The sequence below is a fragment of the Micromys minutus genome (assembly GCF_963924665.1).
Source record: "Micromys minutus genome assembly, chromosome: 17".
Taxonomy (NCBI): domain Eukaryota; kingdom Metazoa; phylum Chordata; class Mammalia; order Rodentia; family Muridae; genus Micromys; species Micromys minutus.
This window is the reverse complement of record NC_137952.1, coordinates 13,457,209-13,481,190: the sequence shown is the minus strand read 5'-3', so window position 1 is coordinate 13,481,190 and position 23,982 is coordinate 13,457,209. Positions and strand designations below refer to the sequence as shown.

General features: G+C 38.8%; 1 protein-coding gene across 2 annotated transcripts in view; it reads left to right on the top strand.

Annotated features, from left to right (window-relative positions):
• QSER1 (glutamine and serine rich 1) overlaps nucleotides 1–23,982 on the top strand; it is a 56,067-nt gene that overhangs the window by 22,183 nt on the left and 9,902 nt on the right. The window contains exons 3-8 of one of the 2 annotated variants that reach the window (XM_080931617.1): nucleotides 1,628–5,311; nucleotides 12,491–12,804; nucleotides 14,271–14,387; nucleotides 15,026–15,159; nucleotides 16,035–16,252; nucleotides 22,463–22,600. In XM_080931617.1, coding sequence (XP_080787743.1) covers nucleotides 1,628–5,311; nucleotides 12,491–12,804; nucleotides 14,271–14,387; nucleotides 15,026–15,159; nucleotides 16,035–16,252; nucleotides 22,463–22,600 — 4,605 coding nt within the window. Of the gene's footprint in view, nucleotides 1–1,627; nucleotides 5,312–12,484; nucleotides 12,805–14,270; nucleotides 14,388–15,025; nucleotides 15,160–16,034; nucleotides 16,253–22,462; nucleotides 22,601–23,982 lie in introns of both variants that reach the window. The other variant, XM_080931616.1, reaches the window with a different exon arrangement.

Genomic DNA, 23,982 nt, shown 5'->3' with positions numbered 1-23,982 from the left:
CATATGGACCTTATACTAAGACCTTCATTTATTACCATTGTCTTCTCACTAATTCAAAAAAGTAGCATAATTTGAAGATCATGATCTCTTATGCATTGCTGCCAAATTACATCTCTTAGTTGGCAACCATTATACTTATCGTCTCCAACATGAAAAATGTGCTATTAATTAGATCATTGAATCAACTTTCCTGTTGAGAAAGAAAATAATACTTAAGGAATACAAAGGAAACTAACTTGTCAGTGAACACACATGCAGTGGGACAACACAATTTCAGAGGGGAATGATAAACAGTTCCACCCTTGCTCTACTATTTTGGGATCCTTTAGAAACAAGACTGCAAGGCAACTCTTATAAGGACAACATTTAATTGGGGCTGGCTTACAGGTTCAGAGTTTCAGTCCATTATCATCAAGGTGAGAGCATGGCAGCATCCAGGCAGGCATGGTGCAGGAGGAGCTGAGAGTTCTACATCTTCATCTTAAGGCTGCTAATGGAAGACTTCCAGGCAGCTAAGATAAAGTCTTAAAGCCCACACCCACAGTGACACAACTCCAACAAAGCCACACCTCCAAATAGTGCTAATCCTTGAGTGGAGCATATATAAACCTTGACAGGCAGTCAGATAAGAGAAGTGGAGAAACAGGAGGATGGTCAAATGAGACCGCCCTTTTCAGGAGACAGGGTTAGACCCACAGCACCTTTTGAGAACAGGCAGTCCTAGGTCACAAAATTGCCAACAGTATTTCCAGTGTTTATCCAGCATATACCTGCTAATGGAGATAATCCATAAAGTTATGGTGAAATAGGATGGAACCATATAGAAATGATGGACTTAAGGCATTTTAAAGAAGCAATGACTTCTTATAGATGTACTTGCCTTGTATGAAACAAACTCTAAATAATTGAGCTACTCAAAATAGAATTATTCACCCCTGACTGGAGGGACTGGTGACAGTTTTACTAGAGGCTAGCCCTCAATTGCAGTGGTCATCAAGCAACACTCATACACACACCGAAATAACTAAATAATTAAAACCACTAAAAACAAATCTTTAAGAGGAAAAGGTTGCTGTCCTGAAATGTATAACCTTTTCTTGACATTACCTTATGAATTAATGGTTCAATTTTTTTAAAAATAACAATTATGTGTCTTTTATTGTTAGGCAGTTCATAAGCAGGCAATACCTGAAGTGTAAGACATTTCTTCAGTGAATATAATTTGGCAAGAGAATAAACAAAAAAGAAAAAGTAAAACTTTACTGAGTTAACATCTCAAATTTTCATTTATTATGTGAGATAGGCAATATTTAGTGTTTTAATGTTTTGTACATTTTACTTTATTTTGTGTTATGAAGTTAGAGTAAATTAATTGCCAGAGTTATGTACATTCTTACTGGCTTCTTAGTTTCCATATGTGTAAACTCACCTATTTTAAGTGTTACAGATATAAATTGCATCTTTCAGAATTTGATTTTGTTTTAGAAAGCAAACAATTTTAACATTCTCATGGATATTCAGTTAGACGTTTTGATGTCCTGAGATCTGTGTATTACTACAATGTCAACATTTATTTTAAATATCTGTTCTATGGTTACATAAAAATGTTTGTGTGTTTTCTTCATAGGCATGCATTCCTCAGCAGCAACTGAGCTGTTTGTTACAGGACCTTTGCCAACCACTGGAACACTTCCACCACCGACTTTGTCGGCTTATCAGCATCCTGCTTCCTTTAGCAGTAGAAACTTTGCGACCACCTCACCTTTGGTGCTTCAAGATTCATCTTTTAATACTTCATCAAATGGAATTTTAAACCCTCATGACCCTTTGCTACAAATTAAGACTTCCCAGGGAACTGTTCCGACTGCGTTGGCATTTGAGCGCCTGAGCAGTTCTGCATTAAGTAACAGCATACCACCTCAGTCTTCAACATATCGCTCAGCTCAAGAGTCAGCACCCCATCTTTTACAACCTCAATTTAGCTTGTTGCCTTCAACACTTGGGGGAGCCCAGCAACCCCCTCAAGCCTACAGTTCAGCTCTTCTTACCAGTTCTGCTGCTTCCATTGAAAGAGCCCTTCTTCGAGAATGTAGCGTTATTAAACACCACCAGCGGCCTTCAGTTACCCAGTCCATTCAGGCACAGTTGACTGGCTCACAGCATCCCTTACATAGTTACCTATCAAGTGCAAGTATTGGTAATTTTCAGGAAACATCCAGGCAGCCGTCTTTATCCTGTAGTTCAATTCGAGATTCTACTCAGGTGAGCAATGGAGTATTGCAGCAGAAGACCCCCCAGGTCTCAGCAGATCTCGCTCAGTCTTACTCATCTGTAATTCCATCATCAGGTCATCTTTCTTCTGCTACAAAAGTAGATGGCTGTTCTACAAAACTACCACTGACATCAACCACAGTTCTGAAGCCTCAAAGTGTAATTCCTTCTGTGCATACACTAAACTATTCTAAACCTTTACATAACCAGAGTTCTGTAATATCAGGTCAAGCACAAATTTATTCTACAGCACAGCTACCAAGCCTTTTATCAGTCAGTCAGTCCCAAAATTATGGTTTAGTACAGCCTCATAATGTACCATCTATTGTTCATTCACAGGTTTACAGGTCCAGCAGGGTTGAGAAATTGCCATCCTTATACAAAACATTGACTTTTTCTGGGTCATCTCAGCCTGTAACCTCTGAAAATCAGACACTTAGTTATTCATCCAATCAGCAAGAAGTATTGTCTTTAGTTACAAGCGAGAATTACCCTGCTCAAACAAGAGACCTGTCATCAGTCAGCGAGTCTCAAAATTATTCTTCTGGTCATTCTCAGGGTTTATCACCAGTTAGCCAAACACAGGTCAGTTATTCATCTCAGTCGCAAGTTTTATCAGTTGTTAGTCCTTCAGAAAGCTATGCATCAGGACAGTCTCTGACATTAACAGCCCCTTCTCTCTCTTATTCTTCTGCCTCTCGGAGTCAGAACTTGCCAGTTTCTACCCCAACACCAAATTATACTTCTATGCATTCGTCCCCAAATGCTCAGACACAAGGATCTTCTCCTCCTCAGCCCCAAAAGTTTTTGCCTGTTGTACAGTCATCTTTTGCATCCTCTTCTCGTGGTCAGACATTACAAAGTAGCATACCTTCCCCTGATCCAAAGTCTTATGCTGAGAGAAAACTTGACTCAAATGTATATACATCTTCCAAGCAAGATGATTTTCCAATGCAAAAATTACAGGCATTGCAGTCACAAGCATCTCTTGAATCATCGAGCCAAAGGCTACCTGATGGGGAAGTGAGTGCTCAAGAGTCAGTTTATAAGACATCAAAGACAGAGGATAGGTATTCTCAGAGTGTAACCAGAAATAACTCCCATCTTGAAGATCAAGTTGTTGGAGTTGCTCTCCAGGGTTCAAAACAAGAAGAAAATATGGTTGGTTCAATGACACAGCTTAACCAGCAGAGCAGCGAGCCCAATAATGCAGTAGCCCCTGATCTCAAGAAGGCAACTAATTTAATGCAAACTCCACAGATAAGGCTGAATACTAAAGACCTCAACCAGCAGCATTCTCTCCTGCACAAGATGCATGAAGCAAAGATTCAGCAACAGCATGATCAAATAATTAGTGCCTCATCTCAGATACAGATTCCAAATCATACTTTAGGGCATAGTCACCAGGTTCTTCCTAATACACCAGTCCTCTTAGACTCTGCCTGTGACTTACAGATTCTTCAGCAGGGTGGGATTCTACAGGCCAGCCTGGGACAAGCAAAAGCATCCTTGCAAGTACAGCGTGTCCAGAGTCCGCAACAGATAGTCCATCCTTTCCTTCAGATGGATGGCCATATCATCCAAAGCAACGGTGAACATCCTCAACAGCAGCTCCATCCTCAGAATTCTGATATTATGAAACTAGACCTCCCCGAACCTTCAAAACCATTGGAACAGCTAACAACAAAGGGCCCCTTCAGTGAAACCAATCCACATGAATCCAAGAATCAGTTTGTTTCTCTTGGATCAATATGCTTCCCAGAGGCAATGCTTCTCAGTGATGAAAGAAATATTTTATCAAATGTAGATGACATCTTAGCAGCTACAGCAGCAGCTTGTGGTGTTACACCTTCTGACTTTTCCAAGTCAGCTGCAAATGAAACCATGCAAGATATTGAAAGTAGTGATTCTAAGTCTCATTATCAGCAATCATTAGATGTCAGGCATATGAATTCAGATTTTAACTCTATAACAGCTACAGTAGGAAAGCCACAGAGTATTAATGATATTTCCTTAAATGGAAATCAGGTTAGTGTAAACCTTTCATCAGTACCCACCCTTCAGTCAGAAACAGGCCTTGATCAAACGCACATGGAAACACCTAGTCAAAATATACCAACTAAAGTACCTTCTACCATGGTTGGACTGGGTCAGGAAATCCAGGAGCAAAGTTCTGACCCATTCAAGAAACCGTTAACTATAAACCACGAGTCTAAAGAAGACAGGGAAATTGCTGTTGACAGTGCATTGAGTAGTAACAGAAATCAAGAGTTTGTCTCTAACAGTCAGAGCCTAAGTGGAGAGAGTGTGGTTTCAGAAAGTGACTTTACCCTAGTAGGTGATGACAGTGGAATGTTGGTGAGCCATAGAAGGAGTACACTTGCACTGCTGGCCATGTCCCAGCCAGGGGACGTAGCCAGTGGCAAGACTGAAGAAAAGCAAGATGTAACATACTTTAACCTTCCAAAGGAAAAAGCTAAAGGAAAAGAACAAGGTAAAGAGGAAGAAGATAGTCAAAAACAACTGAAAAAGTCTGCTCAGTGCAAGCGACAGAACCCCAGAGGAACAGATGGATATTTACCATACACTGCCCCTTCCTCAGAAAGCTGCGATGAAGGTTTTCAGCATCAAGAAAAGATGAGGCAGAAAATCAAGGAAGTGGAAGAAAAGCAACCTGAAGTCAAAACAGGATTTATTGCTTCTTTCTTAGACTTCCTGAAGTGTGGACCCAAACAGCAGTTTTCCACCCTTGCTGTTCGAATACCTAATAGGACCAGACGATCTGGAACCCAAGTCAACCGAACCGTCTGTCCCCCCCCATTTGCAAAGACATCACCTGCAGCACATGCACTGTTACCATCTGAGGCTGGAGGGGTCAGTCTATCAGAAAAAGTTGACAATGAACTTAAAAATGTAGAACAGTTATCTTCATTTTCTTCTGATGAGGAAGATGCTGGCACATGTGGCCATGAGATCTATAAGAATGCCTCCACTCCCTTAACTGCGTTGGATGCTACTTCCAATAAAACAAAGAAAACAGGTAACATTTGAACGGATTTACAGATCACATCCTACTATTAGTTTTCTAGCTATGGCATACATCTTAAAAGATAAGCAGTTCTGCAAATACATCTTATGAACAAGAAGATAATCTTGGGGATTTGCTTTTTGACATTCCCTTGCATGTAGGATTTTGGTTACGCCACAGAGAATCATCTTACACAGTCTGCTATCTGCCTTTCTCCAGACATAGACATCTTAAGGCAATTTTGGAATAGGATCCTCTAGTTTTTTTTTTTTAATGTCCCAGTTTTACCCAAAGATTAGTATTTTAATATTTGAAGTGGTATACAAAATGAATGTTCATCTGGCTAAGAGAGGCCTTCATAATTCTGTGCTGGGTCCTAACTATATTCCCAAATCTTAAGATAGACACTTCACGTTTTCCTTCAATTAACAGTTGACAGGTAGGGGCTGGAGAGATGGCTCAGTGGTTAAGAGCATTGACTGCTCTTCCAGAGGTCCTGAGATCAATTCCCAGCAACCACATGGTGGCTCACAACCATTTGTAATGGGATCCAATGCCTTCTTCTGGTGTGTCTGGAGACAATGACATTGTACTTGCAAAAAGTAAATAATTCTTTAAAACAAAAAACAGTTGACCGGTAAGTATACTTTATTTATTTTTGAGATAAGGTCTTACTATGTAGACCAGTCTGACTTTGAATTAAACACTAAAAGGTATGACCCACCAGTGTAGCCACAGTTTATAATTTTAAGGAACAGGTTAAGGAAAAAATATTGCAACAATTTATATAGTCATAACTTTTTTTGGCAGAAATAAGAGTCAGGAGATGTGCATACAAGATTGGGCTCAAGAGATGGTTCCTCAGTTGAGAGCACATAACTGCTTTCCCAGAAGACCTGAGTTCGATTCCCCTAGCACCCATGCTGGGAGTATCACAGCCACCTGTAACTTCAGCTCCAAGGGACAGCTGGTGTCTGGTTCTTTGGGCGCCTGCACTCTTTCAGTTACACACAGGCATATTGATAGAAAGTAAACCGTGGAAGCCCACAGGACTAGAGACTAGTAAGTGACAGACCTGCATCTGAATTAGTCTATCTGATTTCAGCCTGTATTTCTGCTGAGTACGAGTTTTAAGACTTCTAAGAGTTTTGTGATAAACTTCTCCGTGTGTGTGGACTTAAGGCTGTCTTCATTAAAATGGTATGAAATAACTGGTATCCTAAATAGTTAACATTAATGTTTGGTACTAAATATATCTAAAGGATTCTCCAGATATGTGAGACTCTATCTCAAGAAACAAAACAAGCCTTGTGCAAATGCCTTTAATCTCAGCACTAGGATATCTGTGAATTCATGGTCAGCCTGGTCTGCATAGTTAGATCCAGGCTAACCAGGGCTTCTTGATGTGAGACTCTGTCACAAAGCCAAATAATAGTAAAAGTACAACTTGTAGCTGGTCTTTGTGGGTTCTTCTTTTTCTCGCCCTTTATCCTTCACACTCTCTAACACAAGATAGGAGAGAAACAAGGATAGAAGGAAAGAGGAATTAGGAAAATCCCTAAATGTAACTAATTTTCTTTATTCTTTGACCATGGCAACTAACTAACTTCAGTCAACCTCAAATGATCAACAACCACCCACCATGCCTGTTGGAGCTCTAACATACATACACATACATATGTATATGTTTTACACACACACACACACACACACGTGTGTGTGTGTGTGTCAGAATATATATATTCTGAAACGTTCCCAGAATTTCAAACATCACACAATCATAGAAACTCTCTGCAGGTGGCAAAACCATGCTTCTGCTAGAGCCTGAGACAAATCATAGTCAGTTGCACTGTGGACAGTCTGAAGCATCCCATATCCCACACCTGGGATTAAAACAAAGGCACATTCTTAGAATATTTCTGTGTTTTTAAAGTACCAGAATTCCAAAATTGTCACTATAATAACTCACTTTATGCCACAGGAAAATTAGCATGAAGTCAGTCTGTCTTTAGATTTTAAGGTATTATTGTGGATGTGGACAATTCTATTAAGGTTTTAAGTCCTTCCCAGTTCAGAATGCTTTGCATTTTGCTGTTCTGTATTTTTAGGTTTATAGAACAAACCTTTTTTGATCTCTGGTATAAACATAAGTCTCTATCTTGTTTCATTGGTAAAACTCCATTGTATATATCACATTTCCTTCATCTGCTCCTCTCCCCCTTCCCCCTCCTGCCCTTTCTCCTCAACAAGGTTTCTTGCTTTCTTGGCTGTCCTGGAACTAGCTCCATAGCCCAGACTGGCCTCAAACTCACAGAGATCTACCTGCCTCTGCATCCCAAGTGTGGAGATTGAAGTTGTGTGCCACTGCCCCGCCATCTCTTTTTGTAGACATCTACTTTGGTTTTAACTCTTAACTGCTGGAAGTTAGGAAGCTGAGAAGACATCCTTGAGTTGATCCCGTGCTGTGTCTTAGTTCTGTGCAGACCTGCTTGTTATTTCTTCTCATCTGAGCCATAACACATTTCTGGGTGGTGAAGTGTGCTGCCTTTTTTTTCAGTCTGTCTTTCTTTCTGGTTTCTTTATTCATTTAATTAAATTTATTTTGTATGTGCATGTTTAGGGAGAGTACACGAATGCCATCTTGTTTCAGAGGACAGTTTGTGAGAGTTGGTTCTCCCTCAAGGATTGTTCTCAGGGTCCCAGGCTTGGCAAGTGCCTTTACCTGCTAAGCCATCTCACCTGCCTTTGTTTTCTTTATGCTTTATTTCTTGTCATAATTTCAGAGTTTCATGTTTCAATTAAGCTCTTTGATCTGCCATGAATTCATTTCAGTAGCAAAAGAAAGTTATCTAGTTATCCTTCCAAGTGTGGACATTCAGTCTTCCCAGCGCCATTTCTTGAAGAGGCTGTACTTTCTCCAGTGAATGTTTTTAGCTCATTTGTTGAAAATCAGGTCACCCCTGCTGCAGGCTTATTCTTGAGTCTGTCTTTGTGCTAGTGTCATGTTTTTGTCAGTGTGCTCTGACATCAGGACTGTCTTGTTTCTAGCATTGTTTTGCTACTGGGAATCTTACTCTGTGTGGATTTTAGGGGCTTTCCATTTTTATTTCTTTGAAGAATATTATTAAATGTTTTGGGGTTTTTGTTTAGGTTATTTGGTTTTTAGGTGTGGACTCTTGTATTCTCTCTAAGCTGATCTTTTAAAAATTTGTCATGTATCTAAAGATGACCTGAACTTCTGATCTCCCTGCTTCTGTTTCCTGAGTGCAGGAATTATTGGCACCTCCACAATGTTGAGAATAAAGTAAAGGGTTTTTCTTTTTTATAAAAAAAAAGATTTCTTTATTTTATGCATATAGGTATAGCATAGCTATCTTCAGATATACCAGAGAGGGCATCAGATCCCATTACAGATGGTTGAGAAGCCACCATATGGTTGCTGGGAATTGAACTCAGGACCTCTGGAAGAGCAGTCAGTGCTCTTAACCACTGAGCCATTTCTCCAGCCTGAAGCCTAAGGGTTTTTTTTGTACAAGCTGAGCAAGCACTCTGCCAGCCTGGCTGCTTCCTCAGCTCCATCACTGGAATTGTGATGGTGACGTAACAAGCTGGGTTTCTTTATCAATTTCAACATCTCGGTTTTTCCCCTTGTCTTCCTTTGGTATTTTCCTTTTTTGACTTTAGTGCTTAATTATTATTGTATTTTCTGTCTACTGAACAATACTTAAGTTTTGACATTATTTGTACTCTGGCCATATCCCATTAATTGTGTTTATAACAATCTGTTTTTAAATGTTTGTTACTTCAGGTTAGATTTTTATTTTATTGTTTTAAATTCTGTGTGTATGGGTGTTTTGCTTGTGTGTGTGTGTGTCTGTGTATGCCTGGTACCTACAAAACCATCTTTCCAAACCAAAGAGCTATGAGTAACAGTCAAACATTATTTTTATATTAAATGGTACCTTGTTATTTTATCTAGTTTAAGTTCAAATTATACATTAAAATGTTACAAAAAAACATTGTTTTTTGAGCCCTGGCTGTCTGGAACTCATATTAGAATAGGTTGGTCTCAAACTCACAGAGATCCACCGGTCTCTGTCTCCCAAGTTCTGGGATCACCCTTGAGAATTTCATGAGTTTTCTAAGTGGTTTGGTAAATATTGCATGCGTATAAAGTACAAGCAGATCTTACTTTCGATTATTGCTAAGGTTTTTTACATTTTTTCTAAAGTCAGCAGGTATAGTGGTGCACACCTTTAATCCCAGAATTTAGGAGGCAAAGGTAGGCAGATCTCTGTGAGTTTGAGGCCAGCCTGCTGTTTTACATAGTAAATTCCAGGACAGCCAAAGTCATATAGTGAGACACCTCAACCACCCACCCAAATCTTGGGAACATAATAAATAATTTCAAAAGAAAGAAAGTAAACATGTATTCTTGGAGTAGTAAAGTATCCACCCCCACTCCGAATTTCTCAGGAAGGCAGATAAGGTGATTCAGTGGGTGAGACAATTTCCAGTAAGTGTGACTGTTTGAGTTCTATCCTAGAACCTATATGTAAAGGTAGGAGAGAATGGACTCCTGAATAAGCCTTGTGGTATGCTTGCACATACACAGAGAGACAGACAGACCTCTCACAATAAATAAAAGTTTTTAAAAGTACATATTTCAGGAATTACAAAAGTGGATAGGTGAAACAGATATATCAGAATGTTTGGTTTATTTATTTTTTGGTTTGTTTGTGTGTGTGTGTGTGTGTGTGTGTGTGTGAGAGAGAGAGAGAGAGACAGGATTTTTTCATGTAGCCTTGGCTTTCCTGAAACTCTGTAGACCTAGTTGGCCTCAAATTCACAGAGGTCTGCCTGCCCCTGCGTCTCAAGTGCTGGGACGGCATGCACCACCACTGCTCGGCATGTTTGTGACGTCTGAAATTGCATATCTTTTTCCTTGTCATTTATTTACTTAATTTTGTAATATTGAAGATAGAACCCAAGGCTTAGCACATGCTAGGCAAGTACTTACTTAATATATTTTGAACTTGTGTGATTGAGTACATATTTTTTCTTCTGAGAGTATACTTACGCCTTTTTTAACATTTTAGCATTTTATTTTTTTGAGGCAAGGTCTTACTATGGATCCCTGGTTGGCCCCAAAATCACAGGGATGTAAAAGGACCTGAATGGGCACAGGACACACCAAGAACAGATTATCAGCACAAAGGAGATTTGCCCCAGGGGGCCAAAGGGAAGGGAATAAGAGACAAAGACAGGAAGTAGAGGATGAGAGAGAAGAGAAAGGGGGAAGGAGGATATTTCCCCAGAGAGACTAAAAGGCCTGCTTCTTGACAGGAAAGAAACAGACTTGGGCATATGGTAGTTTATAAAGGAACAGGGGAAAGCCCATATTAGGATGAGATGTTTAATTTTAATTGGATTAAATAGGTGGACCAAAAGGGGCTTTTGATTGCAAAGACTTCAGTACTTTGGTAGGTGGAACTTGCTGGTAAGTCTCAGAAGGAGAAAGTTGCTAAATAAGGGAATAAACGTTGGTAGGTAGCTTTAGGTCTGTGTAATGTAACCGTTTTTAGCAAGAGTGAAAGGGAAAGGTAAGGGTACAACCCATCTGGAATAGGTTTGCCGTGCTTGGGTCTGCTAGAGGTCTCAGGAACCTTCCAGGTGCTGAGATTAAAGGCATTGTGTTATTGTTACCATTTTAAAATATATTTTTACATTTCTTTTTCCTTCAGAACTTTTTTCTTATACAGCATAAATCACATATGGAAATATTTAAATATACAAAACAAAATACTCAGTAAGTTTTACATAAATTTGAAAGTGCAGACATTACGTAAGTTATCCATAATTATTGAATACTAGTATTTTATAAGCTAAGTTTAACAAGGAAGGCTACAAAGAAAGTACTTACTTTCCTAGTAATTCTCTACTTAAACAGAAAATAAAACTAAATGGACATTGACTTGGAACAGACAGGAGAGCATTGAAAGCAATGGAAAGCGGCTAGAATATGGATAAGAAGAAAACATTTCTTAATGCTATTTTCTAGAAAGCAAATACATATGTTGAACATACACATGACCTGTTGAGATACCCACCAAGTGAATTGCTTTGCTTCTACACCTATGTATTTTATGCTTCTGAGTACACTGTCTTCAGACACACCAGAAGAGGGCATCAGATTCCATTACATGTGGTTACTGGGAGTTACCACGTGGTTGCTGGGAACTAACTCGGGACCTCTGGAAAAGCACTCAGTGCTCTTAATTACTGAGCCATCTCTTACTGCACTTAGTTTTAAAGTTTCTGGAGGCACAGGCAAGTGAATCTCTTTGCGTTCAAGGCCAGCCTAGGCTACATTAAGTTTATTATTAACTTTATTAAGTTCTTTGACTGTGGTAGAATTTAGCATTCTAGTCTCTGAGGCATGTGCTTTTTCTTATAGGATGATTTTTTTTTCATTTTTTTATTTGATTAATTAGTTTATATTTTTTTATTTGTCTTGAGTTCTCAACAATTTGTCTTTCTAGCAGTTCATTTCTTCTAATTCATAGTATTACATTATTTTAGTAGTTTCTGTTACTGTTTTAAAGTATTTTGGGGTTTTTGTGTGTGTGTGTGTGGAGGGGTGGCTGCATGTTAGTCTGTACCATGTGCACCCACCGTCCATGGAAGCAAGTGAAGGCATCAGGTCTGCAACTGAGACAGCTGTGAGGTGCCTTGGAGGCACTGGAAATCCACCCAGGGTCTTAGTATCCAATGCTCTCTCAACTGCTGGGCTAGCCCTCCAGCCTGTTTTTTGTTTTATTCTTTTTCTTTTCCTTTTTCTTATCCAATTATCCTTCCTTCTAGGAATTCTTAAAGCATTGGTTATCTGACCCTTCCTTGTTTTCTATCATTTTTGTGTGTCTCTGTCTTTTGAAATTTTCTTTGATGTAAGTAATATAGTTTGGGGTAAGGTTAGCTAGGTCACAGCTGTAAGTTTGCACTGCAATCTTCTCTGAATTCAATTTGCACCTCTGGTTCTTGAGTTAACACTCATCCCTTAATTTTTTTCCCATGGCATTATTTCCAGGCAACTGATTGCAAAAATAACTTATGGTAATGTTTCAGACTTTACTCAAAACATGTAACTGTTTAAATATTTGTCACTGAATCTGTTTGTCACTTTAGTTTCAGAAGGTCCACCTGTGGCAACTCCTGGTGCATCTGCTGAGACCACTGGTGTTGCTCTCTCCACTATTGTCGGTACAGTTAAACAAGACCATCATTTGACTTCATTAGCTGTCAATGCCACAGAAAACACCAACTCCACAGAAACCCCCACAGCCATTGAACTTGATAGTCTTCCTTTAGACCAGCTGGCGAAAGGACAAGACACAGTTGCAATAGAAGGTTTTACAGATGAGGAAAATATTGAAAGTGAAGGTGAAGGCCAGTACCGGGAACGTGATGAATTTGTTGTAAAGATAGAAGACATAGAGTCCTTTAAGGTGAGTGAATGTTCCCAGAGTAAAGGGTCTGGTGCAGTTGGAGTGTTTGTGTTTTCATGATTTCAGTGGAACGCCTGCATTACACAACATTTGAGTATACTATACTGTTACTGTGTTTGATAAGGTTGGACTGGATGTCATACTTATAATTTAATTAATTTATCTAGCCTGTTGTTATGTAGCCCAGGTTAGAACTGTGGCATCACACTCAGCAAATGTTTGTTGAGATGGGGTTTCATGCAGTTCATGCTGGCCCCGTGTGGACATGCTGTGAAGCTGAGGATGACCTTGAGCTTCTGATCCTCTACTGTCTACCATTGAAATACTGGGATTACATACATGTACCACTTACATAGTTTTATGTAGTCCTTAGGACTGAGTCAGGGCTTTGTATTCACTAAGCCATCACTTTACCAATTAAGTCCATCTTAAGTCTAAGCTTTAGCACTGTTAATATTTTCAAAACTTCCTGAATATATTACTAGGGATATTAGAAAATATTTATATAACATAAACATGAATTTGGATTTAATTTTAAAGCTTAAATTGTATCATCATGAGTAGAATGGTACAATTCATAGATAGGCTCTTGTTACATAGCCTGATGCTGTGTGGTTGTTGTTTTAATTCTAGGTAGCTGTGAATTACTGGCAGTTCTCTTAACCTAACCTTCCAAGTGTTGAGCTAACATGTATTTCTGGAGTTTTTTGTTTGTTTGGGTTTTTTTACTGGCATTGTTTTTTAATTGAAATGGAAAGCAAAGGAATTAGATAGAACAAGGAAGACTGTATCATTCACACTGTCTATGATTCTACCATTGACAATTAACTCCTATTATAGCTCTCTAGCATGTTTGTTTTAGATGTCATAAAACTGCACAAACAGGAAGATAGCACCACTAGCAGTTTCTTCCAGACATCTTAGTTAACTAAAGGGACAGTGAGTTTTGTGTCAGCGAGTTCCTTTTGGAGGAAAACTAAAGCGGAGACTGAATAGAATCATTTTTAGGGGTTAAGTTTATCTATATAATCAACAGCCCCCGCCCTAACTCCTTTGTTAGCATGTTTTATTAAGGCTTTTGGTTTGATGTCACTATCACAGGGTTGTGTGTGTGTTGGGGAGGGTGATTATTGTAGAAACTCAGCCATAGATAAGAAATGAAAAGTTAAGCTGGGTTTAGTTGTGCATACCCTTAATCCCAGCACTCAGCAGGCAGAGGCAGGTGATCTCTGTAGGGTTAAAGTCAGCCAGATCTACATGCAGATTCCAGGACCACCAGGGCAACATAGAGACCCTTCCTCAACTCCCTACTTCCCCCACCAAGAAAAAAAAAAAAAAAAAAAAAAAAAAAACAGAAAGAGAATGAAAAGTTAAGGTAGGCCTTAAAGATTCCTACTCACAGTAACAGTCTATAAATATAAGCATGTTGATATTTTCCTAAATGTAATTAATTCTGCTTATTATAGGAGGCTTTAAATACAGGAAAAGAACCCCCAGCTATTTGGAAAGTACAAAAAGCTTTGTTACAGAAATTTGTTCCTGAAATTCGGGATGGGCAAAGAGAATTTGCAGCTACCAATAGTGTAAGTAAAATGCTTGATTCTATCTGCTTTTCTAAACTGACCCTTGGATGAACCAAGGTGGGGTCAAATGCATCAAGACTTCTGATAACCGCACTTGGTTGCTCCTGCAGAGGACCTGCATTCCATTCCTAAGACCACATGGCAAGTACAATAATAACTCCAGCTCTAAAGGATCTATGTTCTAATTACTGAGGACACTGTAGTCAGATGCACATTCCCACACAGACACATGTGCACAAAATTTAAAATAAATAAATGAAATGAGGCTGAAAAGATAGCTCTGAAGTTAATAGCACACACTACTCTTGAACTGGACCCGTTCATGTTAGGACGCTCACAACTTCCTCTAACTCCAGCTCCTCCACAGGTACCAGCACTTACTTATACATGCTCTCGCACACTTGCTCTCTACCCTTCTCCCTTTCCCTTCTCTTTTTCTCTTTTTCTTTCCCTCTCCCCCCTTTTCTCCCTCTCCCTGCCCATTCTTAAAATCAGGATAAAACTAGTCTGGTTATGGATATATTTTTGGAAAATACAAAAAAAAAAAAAAAAAGAAAAAATGGCTGGCCGTGAACTTAACAGCATAATATTTATGTTTAGATTGTATAATTGTATAATTCAAATTTTTTTTTTTTTAGTACCTTGGGTATTTTGGAGATGCAAAAACTAAATACAAAAGGATATATGTGAAGTTCATTGAAAATACAAACAAAAAGGAATATGTCAGGGTGTGTTCCAAAAAGCCAAGAAATAAGCCTTCACAAACTATCAGGTATTTGTTTTCTTATGTTATATATTTATGGGCTTATTCAGGTACAATTATTGTGTAAGAGATCTATCTTGTCAGGTAAAGACTCAGAATGCTGCAGTACCTTTTTTTGGTGTCACTGTAGTAAAATGGAAAAAGCAGAAGGTACAAAATGTATTGAATCTAGCTCTTTGTGGCTGAACCTCTCAGAAGCCCTCTTTTCCATCAGTAGGGTGAAAAATAAATAAATGAATGAAAGTCAGAGTTACAGCAAGATAATTGGGGGTTAGGGAACACACAGACATGTGCATTATCAGATCAGCACATAGTAGGATTCCTGTCATAGATCAGTGTGCCTGGGTTGTCTGCAGCATCAGTCTGGAAGGTAACTGGTATTATTCTGTGATAGGTATTATAATATGGGTATTACCCTAGATGCTCTGATCAGTCTGCTGTCATCAGTGGGGGGTCTTTAATTAAGATCACTGCCTATTTTCAAGCTGCTGATCCAGTTGTGATGGATTTTACCACAGAAATTTTTAGATTCAGCATCAGACAAATCTGTAGAGATCTGAGACTGAAGCATTTGCATTTCTACATCAGAACATGGGAGCTAGATTTGGTTTTCCATATCTCATATTCCCTGGAAAATGAATCCATAAGGAGTTTGTATAAAGACTGAGTTAATAACCTCTAAATAATTGAACATAGAGTGTCTGTCTCAGTCTATTTCATGAAAATGCTGTGGGAGTCATTTGAGTCGTATATAGCACATGGACTTTATTTTGGAAGTGTTGGTCTCAGCATGTTTAATCTTTTCTTATAAATCCTAAAAGTTCATTTCCTTTTTTATCTTAAAAGATTGAATGATCTTAATAAAATCTTTTTTAACATTGCAGAAATATTCCATCTAAGCCAAGTAATATCAGTAAAACTTCTGACCCACCTGTATCAAAAGCTACAACTACAAAAGGCCCTTCTACAAAACCCAAAGCTAAACAGCTCAAAATAAAGGCTGAGCCACCACCAAAGAAAAGGAAGAAATGGAAGGAAGAATTTTCATCATCACAATCTGAATCATCTCCTGAGGTCCGTTCTAGCAGTAGTGAGGATGAGGGTGAGTTCCCCAAGAAATTAGTATTTTGATACTTTTAGATGGCGTGCAGGAATGGAGGGGATGCTGATGGCGGCAGTTCAAATTGATTTGTTCAGTAGCAGGTTGATGCTACTGTACAAAGTTCCTTATGCTTTGTACAAACCACACCCTACAGAATACATTTAGTCTGAACATGCAGGAAAGGCAGAGCTCACTTTGATGTGTTCTAGCCTAAGGAATACCAGGAATCTACTAAGTAAGTCTGGGGATTACCAGTCACCACACTGCTGAGATGGCTCAGTGGCCAAGAGGATCTAGCCAATTCCCAGCACCCACATTAGTCAACTAACAGCTTCCTATAATTCCAGTTCCTATAAATGTGTACACATAAACTCATGGATGCAATGCATGTACACATAAACAAAAATAAACATTAAAGAAAATATCCTGTATTCCCCAAATTCTACATCTGTGTTTATGCCAGGAGACAAAAGGAATCAAATCTAGGATGAAATAATCCAAATTATAATTAATTAGTATAATATGATAATGTATATGACATATTAAATATATCTATCAGTATTTGCCATATTAGAGTACATGTACAATGCAAGGAATACAACACTCATTCCATTAGCTATCAAAACATGGAGTGTCATATGTATAAGAAATTTCAAACAGTTCAGCAGAGGACCGAGGTTGGGAGATTTGTTTATAGACATATCTAATTGCTGCCCAACTTTTGTGGATAATTTTATTGGAACAGAGCTCCACAGATGCTGTTTGGAAATACATAAAAGATAAGGAAGTTTGATTAAATATTCAAGGTAGAAGCATATTTGTTAGTATTATAAGGAAGCTCACTACCCAATATATACATTTAAAGCCTTATTTGTACTTTTTGCAGTTATCAGTACTTACTGCTTAGAATAAATAGAAGGACTTGGGTTCTTAATTTGTAATTATACCCTCAGGTAAAAAGAAAAAAATTTCTTTCATACGTAACATGGTAGACCACTAGGTGTCACTAGTTAAGCAGCGTGTTCAGAACTTAAGTTTTAGCATTTTCTTTTTTTTTTCAGAATATTCTTTTTTTCTTTTCTTTTTCTTTTTTTTTTTTTTTTTATTCATCTATTCTCCCAGTGAAATCAAGTCAAGAGAGCATCAGGAGAACCATACTTATTCTTTGAGTTTTCAGTTTATGAGTCAAAAAGAAACTTCATATTAGTTCTATAGAGTATGTGATAAACCATGGCGTTATTAACTGTGGCCCCCCTTTTCCTATATGACTAAATGGTCTCTCAGCAAAGAGCACAAAGTGCACATTCAGGGTTTTACAATACTTTTTTCAGAATATTCTTATAGTCTTGAAGTGCATTGAGGATTCCAAATAGGTTCAACCTATTTAGATTTACTAAGTAGCAATTAAATTAAGATAATCTTTTAAATATTTTTAAGTGATTGATTATTACTTATTAACACACTTGACTCTACTTTTTATTTTTATATTTGCTCTACCTTCTATTACTGTGTGTTAGTTTGGTTAAAGAATGTGAAGAGAATATGTTGGGAAGACCATTTTAACTGTCTTTTCAGATAATTACCAATATCTCTTGAATTACACTTCTAGCTATTTATGTAGATGAATATTTTGCCTGCATTAATGTATGTATGCATGCATGACATGTGGGTGCCTGGTACCTGCTGAGGTCAGAAGGTGCATAGGATCTCCTGGAACTGAGTTACATATGGTTGTAAATGACGCTGTGAATGCTGGGAACCACACCTGGGTCCTCTGCAAGAGCAGCAAGTGAGTGCTCTTAACCACTGAGCCCTGTCCACCCTGGACAGTTGTAGTTCTTGAACTGCTCATGCTCTGTTCCATAGTATCTGCTCGATTGTCTTGTTCTTTGAGTCCATGTTTCTTACTTTATGGCTTAGTGAGGAAGATCTTGTGAACATTAAGGTTTCCCTTTTCTATATTTAAAAAGTTTTGCTTAATAATCTACTATGTGAAGTATGTGTCATTCAGTAGTATTGATTACATTATTGTGGTACTGTCAGAACTACTTATTCCTATAACTTTTTTTTAAATGCATATTTGTGTTTTTCCTACATATGTGAGGGAGTCAGATCCCTGGAACAGGAGTTACAGACAGTTGTGAGCTGCCATGTAGGTGCTGGGAACTGAACCCAGGTCCTCTGGAAGAGCAGTTAGTGCTCCAGCCAGAGCTTTTAACCACTGTGCCATTTCTCCAGCCCCTTCCCATAAATCTTATTACCCCAAATATATACTCTGTAATCATTACCCCAAATATATACTCTGTAATCATTAGGCAGTGGCTTTCTATTTTCCTCTAAACCTTCCTTCCCTAACCCTTTAAAATTTTTTAAAAATTATTTTATGTATATAAGTAAGTACACTGTAGCTGTTTTCAGATACACCAGAAGAGGGCATCAAACCCCATCACAGTTGTGAACCACCATGTGGTTGCTGGGAATTGAACTTACCAATGAGCCATCTCTCCATTTTCCCCATAAACTTTTTTAAAAATGTATGATGTTGTTTATTATTGCATGAATGTGTGCATGGTATATGTTGGTGATTGAACTTGGACAACCATGCTCCCAAAGAAATCACTGTAAGCTTCTGAACCTTCTTCCTGACCCTCTAATCCTTTTTTCCCCTTGCCTAAATTTTCTTATACACATGGAACCATATACTATGTTCTTGTGTATGGGGTTTTTGACTTAGCATGTTTTCCCGGTTCATCTGCGTTAACAGCACATGCAATACTATGTGCATGAAGGTTAAAGGACAAGCTAAGGAAATCAGTCCTCTCCTGCCACAGTGTGCATCCTGGGTTTTCAACTCAGGTTGTCAGGCTTGCAGACAGTGCTTTTACTGGTCCTGCTTTCTAGCTGGACTCCATTGTGCTTGTGATTTACCTATTGACTATGGGTGTTTATGGATATAAAAGATATTTGTATATCTTCTTTGCAAAAATGCTTCTTCAAATCTTTACTTACGTTTTAGGGCAGTTTCTAGACAGGATTTCTCTGTATAGTCCTGGCTTTCCTAGAAGCCATCTGTAGACCAGGCTGATCTTGAACTCAGAAGTTAACCTCTGCCTCCCAAGTGCTGGGTTAAAGGTGTGTGCCACCAACCATAGGCTCCATTACTAGCTTATTATTGGAATGGTTCCTTGTCCATTTGTAGTTAAATTTAGGATTTCTTGATTTTTGTCTCAGGGTTGAATTTGTTTTTGTTGTTGTTGTTGTTTTGTTTTGTTTTGAAACAGGGTCTCTATAACCCAAGCTAGCATCCAATTCTATACAGTTCAAGGTGTCTTTGAATTCCTGATGCCCCTGCCTCTACTCTTCATTACTGATACTTGCTATATTCTGGGCTTTAAATTTTTATTTTTATTTTATGCATGCTTTGAAAATATTAATTCGGGCTGGAGAGATGGCTCAGCGGTTAAGAGCAGCCATTGCTCTTCCCAAGGTCCTGAGTTCAATTCCCAGCAACCACATGGTGGCTCACGACCATCTGTAATGAGATCTGATGCCTTCTTCTGGTGTGTCTGAAGACAGCTACAGTGTACTTATATATAATAAATGAATAAATCTTTTTTAAAAAAAGAAAATATTAATTCCCATACTATATGGTTTCTTTTTAATGTTTTACAATCTGATGGAGCCCAACTTACTGATTCGTTTTCTTGTGCTTTTGTTGTGGTTAAAAATCAAATTTAGAGATATCAACATTTAAACTTCTTTTTTTAAGAGTTTTATATTTAGGCCCTGTTTTATTTTGGAATATTTTAAAAATAGCATTTAGGGTTGGGGTGTGACTTAATAGTAGAAATTTTGTCTGATATGCATGGGACCCTAAGTTCAGTCATCAATGCAAAAAATAATCCAGCATTGTCCTTATTGATATTATCAGGGAGCCTTTAAATAGTGTGAAGGTGTTTGGATTACAATAGTGGGCACAGGTTTTCTAGAACTCTACATTTTACCTGGAATCAGCTATATCTTATCACTGATAAGTACTGTCAGGTTTTAGGTTTTGGTTTGTTGTTGGTTTTGAGACAAGATCTTACAATGTAGCGGTGGTTCTCACTATGTACTTACTGCTTGCTGTGTAGTCCTCTAAGTGCTAGGGTGCAAGCCACCATCCCAGCCTGGTTTGCATTTTAGAGTCAGGGTTCTCACTACTTAGAAGGAACAGACATTTTTATCTGTTAATTATGTGGTGTGTGTCTGTCTTATTCATGTTTGTGTGTGTGTCAGAATATGCATTTGTGCATCTGAGTACAGTGCTAGCAGAAGTCATACAGGTGCATCGACTCCCTTGGAATGGAGTTACAGGCAGCTGTGATCTACTCACCATGGTTGCTGACAATCAAAATTGCGCCCTCCCCAGGAACAGTGTATGTTCTTAATCATTGAACCATCTCTTCAGTTCCCAATTTTGGTCTTATTTTCATTTTCTAGGTATGACTTTTTGCTTGTATTTATGTATATGTACCCCGTTTGGGCCTCCTGCCCACAGAGACCAGAAAAGAAAATCACTTTTTTCTTAGAATTCCAGTTCCAGCCAAGTTCTCTGGAAGAGTGTACAGTGCCCTTAACTGCTGAGTTATCTCTCCAGATTATCCTGGCCTTTATTAAACTCTTAATCCTCATGCCTCTAAAGGCCTCCTGAGTGCTGGGATTGCAGTCTTAGAATTTAATATGCATAGGCTATTTTTGCATCTTAAAATTAATACATGTCACTAGAATTCTGTAATAATTTTAAGTGTAGAAAAAGAGAGTCAGATGTGGTGACACACCCCTTTAATCCCAGCATTTGGGAGGCAGAGGCATGGGGAACTCTCAGAGTTTGAGGCTAGCCTGGTCTACAAAGTGAGTCCAGGGCAGTCAGGGCTGTTATAAAAAGAAACCATGTCTGAAAAACAAACAGAAAAATAAAGAAGAAATATCTTTTTTGTGCATGTCTCGTTGTGTTTGGTTTGGTTTGGTTTGGTTTGGTTTGGTTTGGTTTGGTTTGGTTTGGTTTGGTTTGGTTTGTTTGGTTTCTTGAAAAAAGAGTCTACTGGTCTTGAACTCACAGAGGTCCTCCTGCCTCTCTCTGCCTTCTGTCACTATGCCAACTCTTGGCTTCCTTACTAGACACAGAGACATCACTGAGACTCCAGCCAGGTGTCTTAAGATGTGGGATGTCAAAGAGAAATAGCTCTCACTTGATGTGTCAAATGCTACTGTGGTGCCAGGTCTCACAGCTAAGTGGAAAGCTTTTTATATGTGCAAGCATTAACACCATTCTTAACCACTAGCAAGGCTCTTTTCTAGAAGGCTATCAGTCTAGGCTTTGCTCTGTATTACAAGTGCCACAGTGCTGGGAGGTTAATGCTTTTGAACAAAACAAGCTCTGCCAGGAATGTGAGTGTTATCTATACCAGGGCTAGCCTTAAACATGGTGTATTGCTGTTGATGACCTTGAACTCCTGATCTTCCTGCCTCACCGGCTAACTGCAGGGATTGCAGGTGTACATCATCACAATCCAACTCCACTAGAATGTTTTTGTCTGTGTCTGTGCTTGGGTGCACTTGCATATGAGTGTGTTGGTGCACATGTGTGTATATAAACCAGAGGTTGCTTTCTAGTGCCTTCCTTCATTCCTCATCACCTTTTTCTTTTTTGAGGGAAGGTCTTGCATTTGAACCTGGAGCCTAATGACTGGGTAAGAATAGCTGGCCAGCAAGTTTCCAAGGATCCTGTCTTTACCTTCCCAGTGTTAGAACTAAAAGTATGTGCCTTACCAGGCACAGTGGCACATGCTTTTAACCCAGCCCTTGGGAGGCAGAGGCAAAGGCAGGTAGATCTCTGTGAGTTCAAGAACATCCTGATGGACAAATCGAGTTCCAGGACAGCCAGGGCTGTTACATAGAAAAACGTCTTGAAAAAAACAAACAAAAACTGTTCGCCATTCTTGTGGTAACTGGAGATCTGAATTCAGATCTTCCTGCTTCACAGCCAACGCTTTACTGGCTGAGCCATCTTCCCCACCCTACCTGATTTGTCTGTAGACAAAGAATCAGAAAGAATTAAATTAGAAGAAACTGTGTTTTCAGTCTTGTTTATAGGCTACTGATTATGAAAAACAATATTAAAATTGTTAGAAAGGAAAACTTTAGTGTCTGGTGTCTCATTCATCCTAGGCTTTGAGCCACCAGCTCCCTCTGTCACTCGTTTTCTGAACACAAGAGCAATGAAGGAAACATTCAAGAGTTACATGGAGTTGCTTGTTAGCATTGCTCTGGATCCTGACACCATGCAAGCCCTTGAAAAGAGCAACGGTATGGCCTGCCGAGAAGTTCATTCAAAAATTACTGTTTAAATACATTTTCTCACTGTTGTCTCTTTTATTTTATTTTGTTGTTTATTCTTGGGGTTCTTTTGGTTTGTTTAAGACAATGTCTCATTGTTTTAAAAAGGCTGGCCTGGAACTCACAGATCCTGGGCCTCTGCCTTGCAAGTGCTGGGACTAAAGGTATGCACTACCATGCTTGGCTTCTTTATTTCTATAATTAAAATTGTTAAAGAACTCTAGTGACATGTACTAAATTTTTAATGTAAACATAGCCTTTACATATATAAAATTTCATTCAAATTCAGTGGCAAGACCGCAGAACTAAATGGAATTGGCTCATGACTATACTCTGAACATTTGAGTCAGAGGCATGGATCTCTGTGTATGCTGCCATACTTGACATTTTCCCCCTAATGCTTGCCTGTTATTTATATTCTGTATATATGTAATGTATGCCAATACTGTGGTGGTAAATTAACAGTTTGATAACCCCAGCTATTTAATATGGTACCAAAAATGGTTAATTTGTTTCTGTCATATTATTACTCTCCCACCCACCCCCCTTTTTTTTTTCTTTTTTACAGTAAGTACACTGTAGCTCTTCTCAGACACACCAGAGGAGGGCATCATCACATTACAGATGGTTGTGAGCCACCATGTGGTTGCTGGGAATTGAACTCAGGACCTCTGGAAGAGCAGTCAGTGCTCTTAACCACTGAGCCATCTCTCCAGCCACGTACTCTCCCCTTTTCTATCACAATCACTCTGACTCATTTTTAACAATGGGTTACAATTATTTTCTTCCCCCGTTTTTCTTTGCTCCCGATTCCAGTGAACTAGGTGTGGTGGTACACACCTTTAATCACAACATTCAGGAGTCAGAGGCAGGTGTATCTGAGTTCTAGACCAGCTAGAATTATATAGTGAGACCCTTAAATAAACAAAATCTTTTTAAGGTACATAGCTAACTAGTGTGTGCAAAGCCCTGGTTCTATCTCTAGTACTAGCCAGAAAAACAAGTCTTGTTCCTACTCAGTAACATAGAATGTTAAACCAGTTTGTAGTTTGTAACATTACTTTTGTTAGATAATAAATGATCATCCTCCTAGCGGTCATTCTTTTGTTTCCGTTGAGATAAGATGCTAGGCATGGTGGTGCTCACAGTTAATCCCAGCATTTGAGAGGCCGGAGCAAGTGGCCGGAAGCTAACCTGCTCTGTATACCATGTACGGCTGGAGCTGGCTGTGTAATAAGGACTTGGGCAGCAGATGCCATTGCGCTGTAGTTGCTGCTGCTTCTTGCTGGTTTGATAAACAGACTACAGGCTGGCCTTTGTTCTGAAAGCTGAAGACTGTCTGTCTGTTTAGA